The sequence below is a fragment of the Hemibagrus wyckioides genome, linkage group LG08, assembly GCF_019097595.1.
Source record: "Hemibagrus wyckioides isolate EC202008001 linkage group LG08, SWU_Hwy_1.0, whole genome shotgun sequence".
Lineage (NCBI taxonomy): Eukaryota > Metazoa > Chordata > Actinopteri > Siluriformes > Bagridae > Hemibagrus > Hemibagrus wyckioides.
The window spans coordinates 26,142,699-26,157,222 of NC_080717.1; the positions used below are offsets into that span (position 1 = coordinate 26,142,699).

At 39.8% G+C, this 14,524-nt stretch overlaps 2 protein-coding genes across 5 annotated transcripts in view; one reads left to right on the plus strand and one right to left on the minus strand.

The window, feature by feature from the left end:
- Positions 1–485: 485 nt before the first annotated feature.
- fbxl9 (F-box and leucine rich repeat protein) lies at positions 486–7,482 on the plus strand. Of its 3 annotated transcripts, none has more exons than XM_058397027.1 (8): positions 486–947; positions 1,223–1,324; positions 1,430–1,741; positions 2,170–2,841; positions 3,386–3,595; positions 4,169–4,384; positions 4,957–5,174; positions 6,168–7,482. In XM_058397027.1, exons 1-8 carry the CDS (start codon positions 921–923, stop codon positions 6,334–6,336), a joined length of 1,926 nt encoding a protein of 641 aa, XP_058253010.1. In that variant the 5' UTR covers positions 486–920; the 3' UTR covers positions 6,337–7,482. The 3 variants fall into 3 exon arrangements, with proteins under 3 accessions (XP_058253010.1, XP_058253009.1, XP_058253011.1); XM_058397026.1 differs by having other exon boundaries at positions 498–947; positions 1,427–1,741; XM_058397028.1 differs by lacking the exon at positions 486–947 and having other exon boundaries at positions 1,221–1,343; positions 1,427–1,741.
- A 913-nt stretch (positions 7,483–8,395) lies between these two features.
- elmo3 (engulfment and cell motility 3) overlaps positions 8,396–14,524 on the minus strand; it is a 32,597-nt gene continuing 26,468 nt past the window's right edge. For both annotated transcript variants that reach the window (XM_058397506.1, XM_058397507.1), the window contains 4 exons: positions 13,338–13,442; positions 12,544–12,623; positions 11,812–11,892; positions 8,396–11,328 (listed from right to left, as the gene is read on the minus strand). In XM_058397506.1, coding sequence (XP_058253489.1) covers positions 11,116–11,328; positions 11,812–11,892; positions 12,544–12,623; positions 13,338–13,442 — 479 coding nt within the window. In that variant the 3' untranslated portion in view covers positions 8,396–11,115. The remainder of the gene's footprint in view (positions 11,329–11,811; positions 11,893–12,543; positions 12,624–13,337; positions 13,443–14,524) is intronic.

Consider the following 14,524-nt stretch of genomic DNA (forward strand, 5'->3'; position numbering starts at 1 on the left):
ATAGACTGACTTTATCCAGGTTTGGCTTAAAGCTGTTCGGTGAAAGTTAATCGATAGCTCAATAAGGATAATGGGTTGTGATTTGTACTTCTGTATTTGAAATAAATCTTTGAGAATCATTGAGGCAGAGGATAAAATTGAAGGGTGATGCATGAAATTTGCATTTGTTCACAGAGATGCTGTGCATAGAAGGTATAAGTAAAAAAAAAAACCTTTTGGGTGTAAAATGGTTAATTTTATAAAATAAGTTTTTTACTGAGAGTTACAAACGTCAGTATGGATCATAACATTAATCTGAGACTGATGAGACATATGCACAAGTATCTTATAATTACAGACACCGATTAGAGCATTAATTGGACTGATTGATTTGGAATTAATCTCAGCTGTGACGTCATCAGTCTGTCTGGGTAGTTAAAAACCACTTCTGATGTATTTGTGTAAATGACGATTCTTATTTATTACAGCATTTTGATCTATTTTTTGTTAGTAGTAGGTTAAATCCACGCCATTATATTTATATAAGGAGTTTAAATCCACGCCACCTGGCGGAGGAAAATAACAACAACAAACATGGGAGGTGGACAGGGAAGGCGGAACTCCGTTACCTAGCAACACTTCCGGGTCTCTCTTCACGTGACGTCTTGTTGCGTGATCTACCGGTAGTTAATCTAATGTGTCCTTTCACCCTTGTTTATTAACCTGTCATCGTCATGTAAAGCGCTGAAAACCGGAACAGACCGAGTCGACGGTGTGGTCATCATAGTTGGCTTTGGTCAAAACGGCGAGTTAGTTACGCAAATGCAGCAAAAAGCGTCTTCATGGATTTATTATTATTTTGACATCATCATCTGGCACATGGTGTGAGTCAGAAAGACTAAGAACTTATCTTTATGCAGGTAAAAAATGACTGATCAGTAATGGAGACTCCAGCATTGCCACATGAGGTGAGTCGAATTTGATGGCAGGATTAAAGCAGCTGTAAGTGATCTGTATGAGCAGTCCAGCTAAAGTAGGCAGATAAACACGTTCTAAAGACGAAAGAAACATTAAAATCAGCACTGAGAGAGGAAGGTCTGCTTTACCTTGCCAACAGTATGACTATGATCACAAAACACAATATCACTGAATAAACACAGAACTGTGACATGATATGAAATGAAGAAGAGGAACTGCAGATGCTACAGATGTGGTCATGTGGATTTTGTTCCTCGTGTTACAGGTCATTTCTCACATTCTGAGCTTTCTTCATCCGTCAGACCGAAAAGAAGCCTCGCTGGTCTGCAGGAGCTGGTACGAAGCCAGCCAAGATCATCGGTTTCAGGTTTTTGCTGAAGTTCTAAGTAAAGCTATACATTTTCAGTTTTATTGTAATGTTTAATCCATGTTTAATCTGTGTTAATGCATGTTGTGTGTTTTTCCTCAGAAGAACGTCACGTTCAGGTTCCCGGCTTGTGCGTCTTCGTTAGGGTTTGTCTGTGGACTCGCTCGTCGCCATCAGTGCAGTCTGATCATCAGCCATGTGGACGACTCCAACCTGTCGCGTAAAGTTCTGGAGGAGGTCCAAGTCCACCTCGGGGGTCGGATCGTGGGTCTGGCGCTGCCTCGGAGCAGTATGATGGAGTCGACCCTCCTGAAGCTGCTGCCGTGTCTGACCGGACTGCAGAGGCTCCACCTTAACGGCCTCGACAGCCTCTTCATGTCAGGAGCTTTCTTGAGCCGTGAAGAGCATCGACAGCAGGTCAGTCGTCCATCGTTAATGAGAAGAATCGTGTTGTTTAACTACGACGTTTGAAACATCCAGTAGAAGCGTGAGAGCTACTTGAGTGCTTGCTTCTAGTGGAAGCAATCATGAGCTATTCATTGTAAAAAGTAAATGGTGATATCAAACCCATGTCTGATCTCTGATGTACCTCAAGATGCTTGTTCATAAGCAGGTACAAGATTCTGTTTTATGACTCTACATGTGTATGGTTGCATAAGTATGAGGAATTTGTGGAGATACGAGTGATCAAATAAACCTGATGATTTTTATATTCATTTTATTAAATCAAACCCTTTAAGATGACCATTAATGAAAGTAACACAATATGGCTACTTTCCACTTCGTGGATTTTAAAAGAAATAATTTGAACGTCCTGACAGCTGTATTTGTTATCGTGTTTTAAGGTTCATACAGCGCTGAAGAACCTGGAAGATCTGGACCTGTCTGACCTGCGCTACCTCTCAGACCTCACCTTTAACCGTTTAACAGGCTGCACTGTGAGACTCCATCGTCTAGCGCTGGCTGGGTGTCACATCGCTTTCGAGTTTGACCCGTACCTGGGCCGTGCGGTGGGGCCGGGCTCGTCAGCCATGCTGTCGCTGAGGAACCTGCTCCGGCTAGTCCAGGACCAGAGCTCCACGCTACGCAGCCTGGACCTCAGCCGCACCTCCATCACCCCCGAGTCTCTGCGCGCGCTGGTCCTCGTCCCCGGCCTCCACCTGGAAGAGCTGAGCCTGTCCAGCTGTAAGAAACTCACCGATTACTCCATCGAGCAGCTCTGCAGACACCAGCGAGGACTCCACACGCTGGACCTGAGCGGCTGCACGGAGCTGACGAGCCGCAGCGTGCTGGCTGTAGCTGCTGAGCTCAAACAGCTCCAGAGTCTCTCGCTGTCCCGTGTCTGGAGGATGACAGAAAAAGGGCTGGCAGATTTAACGGCGCTTCCTGCTCTGAGCTCGCTGGACCTGGCTGAATGTGTTAACGTGAGCGGAGCCGAGCTGGTGAAGGGTCTGTCATCACCACAGCACAGAGCTCAGTTGGAGAAACTCAGCCTCAGGAGCTGCGCCTTCGTCCAGGTGAGAACCGAGGACAGGATTTAATACTGAGATCCCAAACAATGTGGAAGTGTGGTGGAGGTCACAATTAAAAAGAGTGATGAAAAACAGAAAGAAATCCAAAACCTGACAGCACAGCTGAAGTTAAAAAATGAAAGTACAATAATAGTTCATAAATAATAAATAAAGGATAAATATAACAAAAGAAAAAACAGTCAAGTCTCTTTAAATGGGCTTGGGACCGACACTGATAGTTAACTCTTAGATCCCTGCCGGGGAATCGAACCCGGGCCACAGCAATGAGAGCACAGGAGCCTGCCGTTGGACCACTAGGAGTCTTTAGAGACGTTCAGGCCACAAGGAGGCTTCAGAATACACAAGAGAAATAAATATAAATGAAATATAAATGTAACACAGTCAGTGTGTCCTCTCTGTTCCTTCATGAAAGAGAAAGGGTTAGAGAGGTTGATGTCTACGGGTAGGAAAGACCTCCTGTGGCGTTCTGTGGTTAGGGAATGGTGTTAAAAAATGTTTATGCGTATTAACAGATTGTTTTTCTCTCCAGGACGTTTGCTCACTAGCTCAGTTGTCGTCCAGTCTGAAAGAGCTGGATCTGATCTCCTGTGTCCTCCTGACAGACCGGAGTGTCCGTGCCATCGCCTCCTACCTGCCCGGGCTACAGGTGCTGCGCCTCGGCTCGTGTAAGCTGATTACAGACTGGGGGCTGCTCGGGATGGAGGAGCCCAGTGATGACAAACAGCTCAACAAGTGTGCGGTAAGAAACCTGGAAATTCACAACAGTATACAGCATGTAACCATAGTACTGAGCTTTTGATACTAGATGCATCCTGTTTACGAACGTGTGCTTTTTAATACAGCTGTGCATGCTTTTGGAGCTGCACCCGACATTCATCTAATAAAACACTCAGATCTCACAATGTTTGTGGGAATGCACTTTTTTATGTATTAAACACTGTTGTGCATTTTCTCTCTAAAACCTTTGAATAACAAGGAATAACCTAAAACTGTAACAAATACAAAATGCAGAATTCTACATGTGCAACAAACATGTACATTAGCACAACAAAGATAGATAGATAGATAGATAGATAGATAGATAGATAGATAGATAGATAGATAGATAGAGGGATGGATGTGTCCATCCTGAATAGATCCAACTAGGCTCTCACTTATGATATAATCATATAAGGATGTAAAACTTCTTTTTTGCGTTACTGAACTTGAACAGAACGCTTGACTACAGTTTATAGGAAACTATATCCAAAATGTTCAGAGAGAACAGCACAAGCACAAAGAACCAATCCCTAACCTTCACCACATGACGTAGGAGGAGGATAAAGGGCCTTGCTTCACCAGGACTTTCGGGAACATGGGCTTCTTTCAGCCTCCTCGAATGCCGTTCGATGAAAAGCCACGTCTAGTGACTGACGAGGACCTGGGCGCCTTCAAAGAGCAGGAAGGAGCTTCGTTGCGGGTGATCAGGGGCTTACAGGAGCTCGACCTGTCCGGCTGTTCCAACCTGACAGACGTCAGCATGATGCAGGTGTGTGTTACTGCATTCACTAGACATTGTACAGTCAAGATGACATTTTTATAGGGTGTGCAAACTTTTGCAATCCACTTTACATAAGGAATCCAGGAGATTTGGTGCCAGATCGAAATTTCTCTTAGTATATTTTAATATAAACTGCCATAATAACTACTTTTAAAATTTTTCATATGCTCTATTTATTCCTCCATTTTCAGTCTTAGATCAGACATCTTTAAGCTATTCTGGAGAATGTTTTGATGAGCTGGACGTTAATAAAGGGGCGATTTGTAATCTCTTGGCTGGTCTTGTGAGTATTTGTGGGAGGAGTTAATTTCAGGGCCAGAAAAAAGGGGCTGAAAAGAAGAAAGTACTGAATTTGTTGCATGGATGTTTTGTGAATCACAGTTTCGATGTTGAGATAATGATTATAGGTTGAGTTAAAAAACGTGTCTTAATTACAGCGTCACGTAACCAGTGAAGTAAACAATTACAATTCTTACAATCCAGTAAATTGAAATGAACATGAAATGTTAGAGAAGTGCGCACACAGCACAGTATTCTCAGCCAGGTCCTTGTTCCTCCAGGTTCTACAGTTCCCTGTGCTCCAGCGCCTCTCTCTCGCCATGCTGCCGGAGATCAGCGACAAGGGCGTGGCGTCTGTCGCTCTTCACTGCCCCTGTCTGACCAGCCTGGCGCTGAGCGGCTGTTCCCGGCTCACAGACGCCGGTCTGGCACGCGCTCTGCCTCGTCTGCACAGACTGCAGCATCTGCAGCTCGCCTACTGCGACGGCATCACAGACAGGTGAGCGGACACGGACACACACCTACACCACACCTGACTGTGTTATCCCCATCACCTCGTGTAAGATCATCCCTGACTGGAACCCTGTCCTACTCACTGGTTTTTATTCCAGTCCACTGTTTATTGTTCCATTTTGTTTTTCCACTCGCTGATCTCGTTACTCGTCCCATTAGTGCAGTAGAGCTCATCTTTTCTGTGTTTGGTCTTGATTAGTTTTCTGTAACAGCAGCTCAGACGGGGTGCAGCTGCAAATCACAGGTTTGTGTTAAAGCGCTCGTTCTAATTTGTTATCGTTTCTATAGCAACAGCTCATTCGCAGCAACACATACTCTGTTGTTACGTATGCTGTTATAACATGGAAATGTGTCTAGATGTCACTCCAATAAAGCTTATTTGAATTTGATAGACATAGAGAGAGAGAGAGCGAGAGCGAGACAGGTCATAAATACAGCCCATTTTAATTGGAGAGAGAGAGAGAGAAAGAGAGACAGAGAGCGTCAAAGAGACAAATAGAGAACAGAGATAGGGAGCAGAACAGATAGATAGATAGATAGATAGATAGATAGATAGATAGATAGATAGATAGATAGATAGATAGATAGATAGATAGATAGATAGATAGATAGATAGATAGATAGATAGATAGATAGAAAATGAGAGAATTGTTGCTGATAAAGACGGCTGTTTATAACGTGATAATAGGAATTTTCACACATTCCACAGCATTAAATATGACTATGAACCAATAAAATCTATAATCTATGACATTGTTTTAACAAATTTTAAAATTTTTTAAAAATGTTTAGAGAAATAAAAAGCATCAGGATGTTATGCTGTCATTGGAAACTTCCAGGTGGAAAAGTAACTGGCTTCATCATACGGCCTTGTCGTTGATTATATTCCTGTAGCAGCATAAACCTATGAGAAGGTTAGAGGAGAAAGTGCTGTGGTTTGTGTTTGCGTTGTTTTATTGTCTTTCACATGTCCCACCAGGTCCCTGAGCCTCCTAGTGCAGCACTGTAAGAGACTGAGGACGCTGGACATCTCCATGTGCAGAGACATCACTGTAACTAAGGTGGACTTCCTCCAATCACATCTGCCCTTTCTGGAAAGTGTCCAGTACCGGTTTGTGGGTGGAGCCGAATTCAACCTCGCGCTCTGATGACATGATGACACACAATTTAAACACTTGGATGATACTTGACGAGGCGTTTTTGCACACGTGACTGACGCTGCATGTTAATTATACAGGCACGTGTAGAGGAGGCAGGAAATAAAACGTGGACCAATGAATAATCTGTAACACGTGCTATAAAGGTCACAGCTGCAGTGAAGTATATATAAGCGCATTCATATCATGCCATAAGAATCACTACTTTACTGTATTATGCATTATAACATCGAGCACGTTTGTGTCACAAAGGCTGTATTTTTTTTTATTCTTTAAGAAATCAGTGAATATAACGCGCCATTGTTGTGAGTTTATTTATGACTGATGATCTAATGCATCTTGAACACTGCTTATAACTTGGAAATGCATTTTAAACACTTCTCTATACCGCCGTGCCTTTTCCTAAACAAGTAAAACAACGTGTATTATATATAATGTATAAATAATTATATATAATGTGTTATAACTGTTTATGAACGTGTTCATAGTTAATTACAGATGTGGCTTTAATAGAAAGTGTTATCACAAAACCAGCTCAGGTCTGGGTTTATATACTTTTTGTTTTGTTTTTTTCCATGTTTATTTTTACATATATAATTTTAAATAAAATATTTCCCTGATGAGGATGTTGGATATTTTAGAGTTTATGTAATGTAGAGCTGAAGAAGCAAAAATAGTACTTGTAAGTAATAGTATTTGAAATGCCATAAACAATCACACAGCAAACCTTCTGGCAAGGGCATGTACTGTATTGATGCTGGAGAAGTTGGACTGCCTGTGCAACCTCTGTAGGGTCCAGATATCGCCTCATGCTCCCAAACCCTAGCCAAGTGTAAAACTAGTGAAAAACGGTCAGAAAAGATGAGTAGGGAAAAAAATGTCAGTGGCCTCCTCCTGTAAAACCATTCCCATCCTCTGGAATGTAATCAAGAGGAAGATGGATGGTCACAAACCATCAAGCAAAGCTGAGCTGTTTGCTTTTTTGAAAAAAAAGAGTGGTATAAAGTTCCCAAACAGCAATGTGAAAGACTGGTGGAGATCATGGATCCAAAACGCATGCAAATCGGGTCATTCCACCAAATACTGATTTCTTAATGTTATTTAGCCAAAGCATTAACACAATTTGTTTGCAGATTATTTGCATTTTGTTTTATTTGAGTTATTAAAGCTCTGCAAATACTGCATGATCTTGGGTTATTTTGATGTGTTGTCATTTCCTTTAAACATACACTCTAAATAAGTTATATATTGAAAAAAAAGAAACTGATTATTTTGCAGTGGTCTCATTTTTTTTCCAGAGCTATATATATATATAGATAGATAGATAGATAGATAGATATCTATAGACATCCCAAAACTTTTGGCACAGGTTAAAAAGTGTTCATTTTATATATATATATATATATGAACACTTTTTAACCTGTGCCAAAAGTTTTGGGATGTCTGCCTTTACATGCACATGAATGTAATATGGAGTTGTCCCACCCTTTGCAGCTATCAACTCTTCTGGGAAGGCTTTCCACAAGGTTTAGGAGAGTGTTTATGGGAATTTTTGAGCATTCCACTAGAAGCGCATTTGTGAGGTCAGGCACTGATGTTGGACGAGAAGGCCTGGCTCACAGTCTCCACTCTAATTCACCCCAAAGGTGTTCTATTGGGTTGAGGTCAGGACTCTGTCAGGTTCCTCCACACCAAACTCACTCCTCCATGTCTTTATGGACCTCACTTTGTGCACTGGTGTGCAGTCATGTTGGAACAGGAAGGGGTCATCCCCAAACTGTTCCCACAAAGTTGGGAGCATGAAATTGTCCAAAAAAATGTCTTGGTATGAAGCTGAAGCATTAGGAGTTCCTTTCACTGGAAGTAAGGCGCCGAGTCCAATCCCTAAAAAAAGAATCCCTGAATTCAATGATTTGGAGGGGTGTCCCAAAACCGATGGATGGATGGATGGATGGATGGATAGACAAAATCAGAGAAATTCATGTTATACTACTAAACAAACACGCCCACTTTAATCCAAACATTTCAAAGAGGTACACAAACTATTAGGGATGTTTCTATATTTTAATGATTAAGAATTTTATACAAAAAAATATCCATCGTTTTCAGGTTTTACAGTATAATATGTAAAAAAACAAAAACAAAAAAACAATAACACAGGACCTTCTATTTGTGTTTGTTTAACGAGAACAGATATTTACAGTACGGTGAGTTGTCCAAACACGAGTGATTTATTGTTGTCTTGTTTAATGAATGAAATCTGAGCCACAGATGATTTGCACTAAGAGCGTCACTGTTTCTTTGTTTTTTACTGCCGTTAATTCTTTAGTAAATAGCAAAATAAAAAATAAAAAGCCAAAATCATACTGTACCAGGGGATTATTATTTTCAATGATGTACAAATTTGAAAGTATAAAAATAAATAAAAGTGGCAGTATATTAGAGCTGTAAACCTCAGTCTTCCACACGATTACGAGATCATACGATATGCAAAAACACATCAATCTGATATTGGATAATACCACAGGATCTGATACAATACAACAGAATACGTTTGGATTGTGCGGTGAATGTGAATCATTTTCCCACGTCATCGAAATATTTCTTACAGAAAGCAAAGCTGCCATCACACTGACGGGTTTCTCTCACAATGAAACATCCCAAAACAAACAAAATAATGACGTCTGGTTACGCTGCATTAAAACCCTGACTGAAGCATCACTATGAACACATTTCATAAGCTCCTTATATTTTTCGGCTAACGAGACTTAACGATTTTTCCATCATTGCGCCGTGAATTATGAAACGCATGTAAAAAGTAAATGTTTTAACTTTATAGATTTTTCTGGGAACAGATTGTATTGCACTTGATAGTTGTGTGTGTGTGTGTGTGTGTGCGCGCGTGTGTGCGTGTGTGTGTGTGTGTGTGTGCGTGTGAGAGAGAGAGAGAGAGAGAAACCCCACCAAAGTGTGAAAGCAGCTTAATTACACTAAAGAATTGCTTGAATATATTCCTCAAATCTTTCATTGATGTCTCCACCTGTCCTTAATTAACAAATTAATTAATTAAATTCAATTAATTAAAAATTAAATTTTTATTGATGTGAATTTAATTTCAGATGATTTTCTGTATTAATACTTATGTGCGTATTTCAAAAAATCAATATGTAGAAGATAAAAGGAAGATTTCATAACCTGATGTATTTATTATTATTATTATTATTATTATTACTCCACGATCATCTTTTAGTATTTTAGAATGCCTCTCATTACTATCGGAAGCGTCTTCATGTTAAAGTATTTACAGAACATGTAAAGATTTGATTTTGCTGCACATTATTTGTTTTTAACATATCGGTAAAGCTGTTAGTGTCGAGCACCGAGCCTTTATGACATGATATTGTCCAAAAAAATAATGATTTGTGATCGCTATTATGATTGCAGACCATTTTTACACATATTACAAAATGCACAATTATTATTATTATTATTATTATTATGTGCCAAGTACCCCATGACGTACCATTTACATTAAAAAAAACACAATTTTCTGTCCGTGCCAGCTGTCAGTATAAAAGTCTTGTACCAGAGTATTAGCTCCTCACACAATAATTACACAATATTGTTATATTTTGTAGGATAAAAAAAATAATAATTAAAACCATTTCAGTGCCTCATCAGTGTAAAATATTGCATATTGACTACCATCAGGTAATTCACAATTTTATTTTATTTTTTTTCGTATATTGCTTGGTGTTTAAAGAAACACTTATTTAAGCTCTGTTCGAGATGGAGAGATCTTCCCTGAAACATTAATGCTGGTAGTTTGTAAAGTTGATGCGCCCTCTGCTGCCTGCGAGATGAACTGCAAAGCATTAACGCCAGACTGACGCCTGATTCATACCCCTGCTCTGTTAAACCATAAGTAATTTGCCTTTCAAGCAAAGAAAATTGTGAGCTGAAGAAATGTAAAAAAAAAAAAAAAAAAATAATAATAATAATAATAAAAGAATAATAAACCCTAAGCAGCTTTCTTGAGGTTGGGGGCGGAGCTAATTTCAGGGCCGGAAATATGTAAACAGAAAACCAAAAAAAAAACTAGCCGTATCCGCTGCATAGCGATGTTGTGAAGAAGAATTTTTCTAAGGTTTAAGGTCTAGCACCATGTTTGATGGTTACAAGCAGCAGCTTTAAGCAATGACTGACAAGTTGTGTGATTCTGAAGCCCTTTAAAATTGAAATGCAACTTTGGACAAGGCACCTCGTTACGTAAACAACAGGATTTTACCGAACACGGCGAAGTAGATCGGATCTGACTGACAGATCAGGGTCTGATGAACCTGGATTATGTGTGTTAATTTGTGTCTTTGTGGCACAAACAGGGCGTTCGAGTACCTTCCTGCAGTCCAGGTTTAAGGCGGATTAAGGCAGTAAGACAAAGTCAAAGACAGAGTTTTGGTGAATTAATTAAGGAGTGCAGTACCATTAGGAAAAGGTATAAAAAAAAATTTTTTTTTAAAATTTAGATTATATATATATATAAAACACACCCTTGAAATGTGTTGAACATAGAAATCATGTCTCATTAGAACACTTTCAGAACCTCTTCAGCCGACAGTCATTGTCATCCCTCTGTGGGTTTGTCTGCTTGGTAGTGTCCTACCAAACCCCGGTCCTCACACCCGCTGCCCCTCAGCTGCCCCTCGGCTCCTATATCGCATCATTATCTCCCTCTGTTCTCGCAGGACGTCACGCCTCATCGACCTGGCCTTAGTGCTCCGCCTGGCTGAAGTCGTAGCAGAAGTTGAAGTTGCTGGGAGGTTTGGGGACAGGCGGAGCCGAGTCGGGAATGGGGACGTTCTCCAGGTCCAGGAGGCGGAGCTTGATCTCCATGGAGAGGAGGATCTCCAGTTCACTACGCATGGACTCGCTGCTCATGTCCTTCCCTAAGAGAACACTCAGCCCATCTGTCCACAAGCAATACTGAGAGAGAGAGCGAAAGAAAGAGAGAGAGAAAAAAAGAGAAAAGAAAGACAAGCATAGAGAAAGCGAGAGAGTCAAGCAGAGAGAGAGCGAGAAAGAGAGGAAAGAGAGACAAGCAGAGAGAGAGCGAGAAAGAGAGGAAAGAGAGACAAGCAGAGAGAGAGAGAGAAAGAGAGAAGGGGAACAGAGAGACAGGCATAAAGACATGGGGAAGACAGACACAGAGAGAGAGGGACAGTGGGGGAGCCAAAGGGGTGGCAGAGAGCGAGAGAGCGAGAGAGAGAGAGGGAGACAGAAATGTTTTTAAATCTTTGTAATATATATATTTCACACCTCTTAAGCATCATCTCTAAAATTTTCCAAACTTTATGAGGAACGAGAGAGAGAGAGAGAGAGAGAGAGAGAGGTGGTGTGTGTGGGGGGGGTGATTGGTGAATGGGCTGAAAAACAATGGCGAATGGAAAGCTGACATTTTCCCCTCACATCTGTTCTGGAGGAGGCGATGAAATTCAAGCTGTACTCCTCAACATCATACGTAATACTGAAGGCCAGATCCAACAACTCCTGCAGGATAAAGACAAACACCATTAATACGCTACTGAGGTTCTCTATACACAGTCCAGGAATATCAGCGCTACACATCTCTTAAAGCAATAAAACACTAACCCAAGACTCCAGAAAATTTTTTCCAGATACGGAGTTAAGAATTCCAGGCCAGTTAAAGCTAATGTATTTCAACAACTAAGACGATGCTAGCAGATTATCCACCGTGTGAACCGTCCTGCCAAATCATTTAAACATGAGAAACATTTTCCATAAGAAAAATACATCTACAATGATGCCGAAATTCCCGAAATGTCAGAAATGAAGGTAATATTATATTTATTATGAGTAAATATTTAAGTGGACAGCATGTAATCTATTGGTTGTGGCCAGTCCCCAAAATTAAATACATAAACAAACAAACAAACAAATAAATAACTAAATCCAGATTGTATAAATTTAGGTCATTATTTCATTAAAAAAAATAAATCAATAAAAAAAAATTATTTGATACAAAAATGTCACACAGAACAATCAGTTCCGTTCCAAACACTTAAAAAAAAAAAAAAAAAAAAAAATTTAAATATAATATGTTTCTGTTAAATGGTATTTACAAGTTTTATTTTAATGCAGCTGAAAGTTCGCATCGGCAGAAAGGAGACGGAGACGAACCTTTGTTTGCTTGCCCTTGTTATCTTTCATGTGAGGACAGTCTTTACCAGTCAGAAGAGCTTTAATGTCCGCTACAGGAACTGAGGAAAAAATAATAATAAAATCAGAGAAATGTAAAGCATCTAATCACAACATTCGAGTGCAAAAGTTTGTAACCCCCCCCATGATTTTTAGTTAAAAGGAAGAATTATATAATCCTGCAACAAGACAAATAATTCAGTAAAATAAGCCCAAAATAATAAAATACAACTTTTAAAGAATATTAGATAAAAATAATTTAACCCTTTTAACAGTAGTTCTGAACAGAAATGGACTTATGGGACATTTTCAATCAGTGTAAATAAACGAATGATGTTCAGGCTATGAGTCTGATCTAAAACGAGTCTGTCGGCTTTCAGTGTGTTTTAGACGTGTGTTTTCCCTCTGTTGGAGAACCTTACACAGAATTTTACTGGTTGAAGATCAAATCTGAGCTGCTTTTTAGATGAACAAGCACTTGGAGCATCTCAGAGAGCAGGAATGGGTACGATATCAACATTTACTGTGAAGATACAAACATGTGTGTGGAATAAAATATCAGTTTTGGTTTATTTGGAACTTTTCTATGAGAATATCACCCCTAGTAGTCTAGAGAAAAACAAATATTTAGGAAACACTACAAATTCTTAAAGTCCTGAGTGTGTACTTTCATATGAGCTTCATATTAACCTCCACTGTGGAGTAAGACATGACAGAGACATTCAAGGGGGCAGAAACTTTTGCACCCGCTGTAACACGTAAAGGAAACCACTCACTCTTCTCCTGCAGACTCTCTATGGACGGCATCTCCGTCTCCTCCTCCACGTCTCCGTAGTGCAGGACTTTGTGGTTGGGGGATAGACGACAGTACCACAGTTTATCTGAAATCAACAGCCATGATGTAAGCAATCGAACAACAAGAAAAAAAGAGCATTCGTCACAGCGAGAGAGAATCCAGAGCTGGGAATAAAACCGATCGTGATCTCTGAATGGGAGGGGCTTACTCTGCCTGCCCTGTCAATCACAGAGACGCTAGCCAATCACAGGTGTCTGTGAGCACATGTCTCTGGAAAATGAGAGGATAAGATGCGCTTTCGTCAGAATGTGTTACGCCTTCATGTCTCCAAAGTAACCGGAATATGACAGATGAGCGCAAATTGTGCAGAAAAATAATACGAAAAAAACAAAACAAAAACAGCATCGCATGGTCTTGTTTTTTGTGCCAGTTTGTGTCACATTTAATCTTTTCAATGAGCTGATGAAACGGAAACAAATTTTTTTTTACTGTAAATAAAATTTTAAAAATTAGTATTAGTAGAAGAAATAAAAGTTTGTTTGCTTATTTATTTGTTTGTTTTATTTATTTATTTAATGAAAAATTGCACTGTATTGCTAATATGTATTCAGTATCTTTAAAAAAAAAAAAAAAAAAAAAAAAGATAATTAACACTTAGCAAAAAAAAATTGTTAAGAAATTAACACTTAATTTATATTATATTATAGGTTTTTTTTCCCCACATGTGACAAGCAGAGAACGCACTGAAATTATTTTTAAGGCTGGTTCAGGCAGCTGTCGCAAAACGAGCACATCAGATACAATACTTGCTTGTCAAATTTATTAACAAATTCAAAAAAGTCTTGCAGACAAATAGAGAAGTGGACATCCACGAACATCCGCTGATGAAGACACAAGCCACGTGGTGCTGGAATACAGTCTTCTTGTATGTATGGAGACTTTTAAGGCACCGTGTCGCATGCAGAGAGCGTGTTCCTGTGGTAGCAATTCACTATTCGGCCACTAGATGTCGACATTCCAGAATTAGCCGTAAATCCAACGTGACATGTGCGTGCAAAAATGGCTGATGCACAAGCCACAAAAATAAAATAAAAAGTCAGTAACTTGTCTGTTTTCTGTAAATTAAAGTTGCAGTAAGCTACATTTTTAAAGCTACTTAATTAATTG

Coding starts and splice junctions, on each gene's coding strand:
- fbxl9 (XM_058397026.1), top strand. CDS start 921: ATGGAGACTCCAGCATTGCCACATGAG. Junction 2,842..3,385: donor GGAGCTGCGCCTTCGTCCAG/GTGAGAACCGAG, acceptor TTTTCTCTCCAG/GACGTTTGCTCACTAGCTCA. Junction 5,175..6,167: donor TGCGACGGCATCACAGACAG/GTGAGCGGACAC, acceptor ATGTCCCACCAG/GTCCCTGAGCCTCCTAGTGC.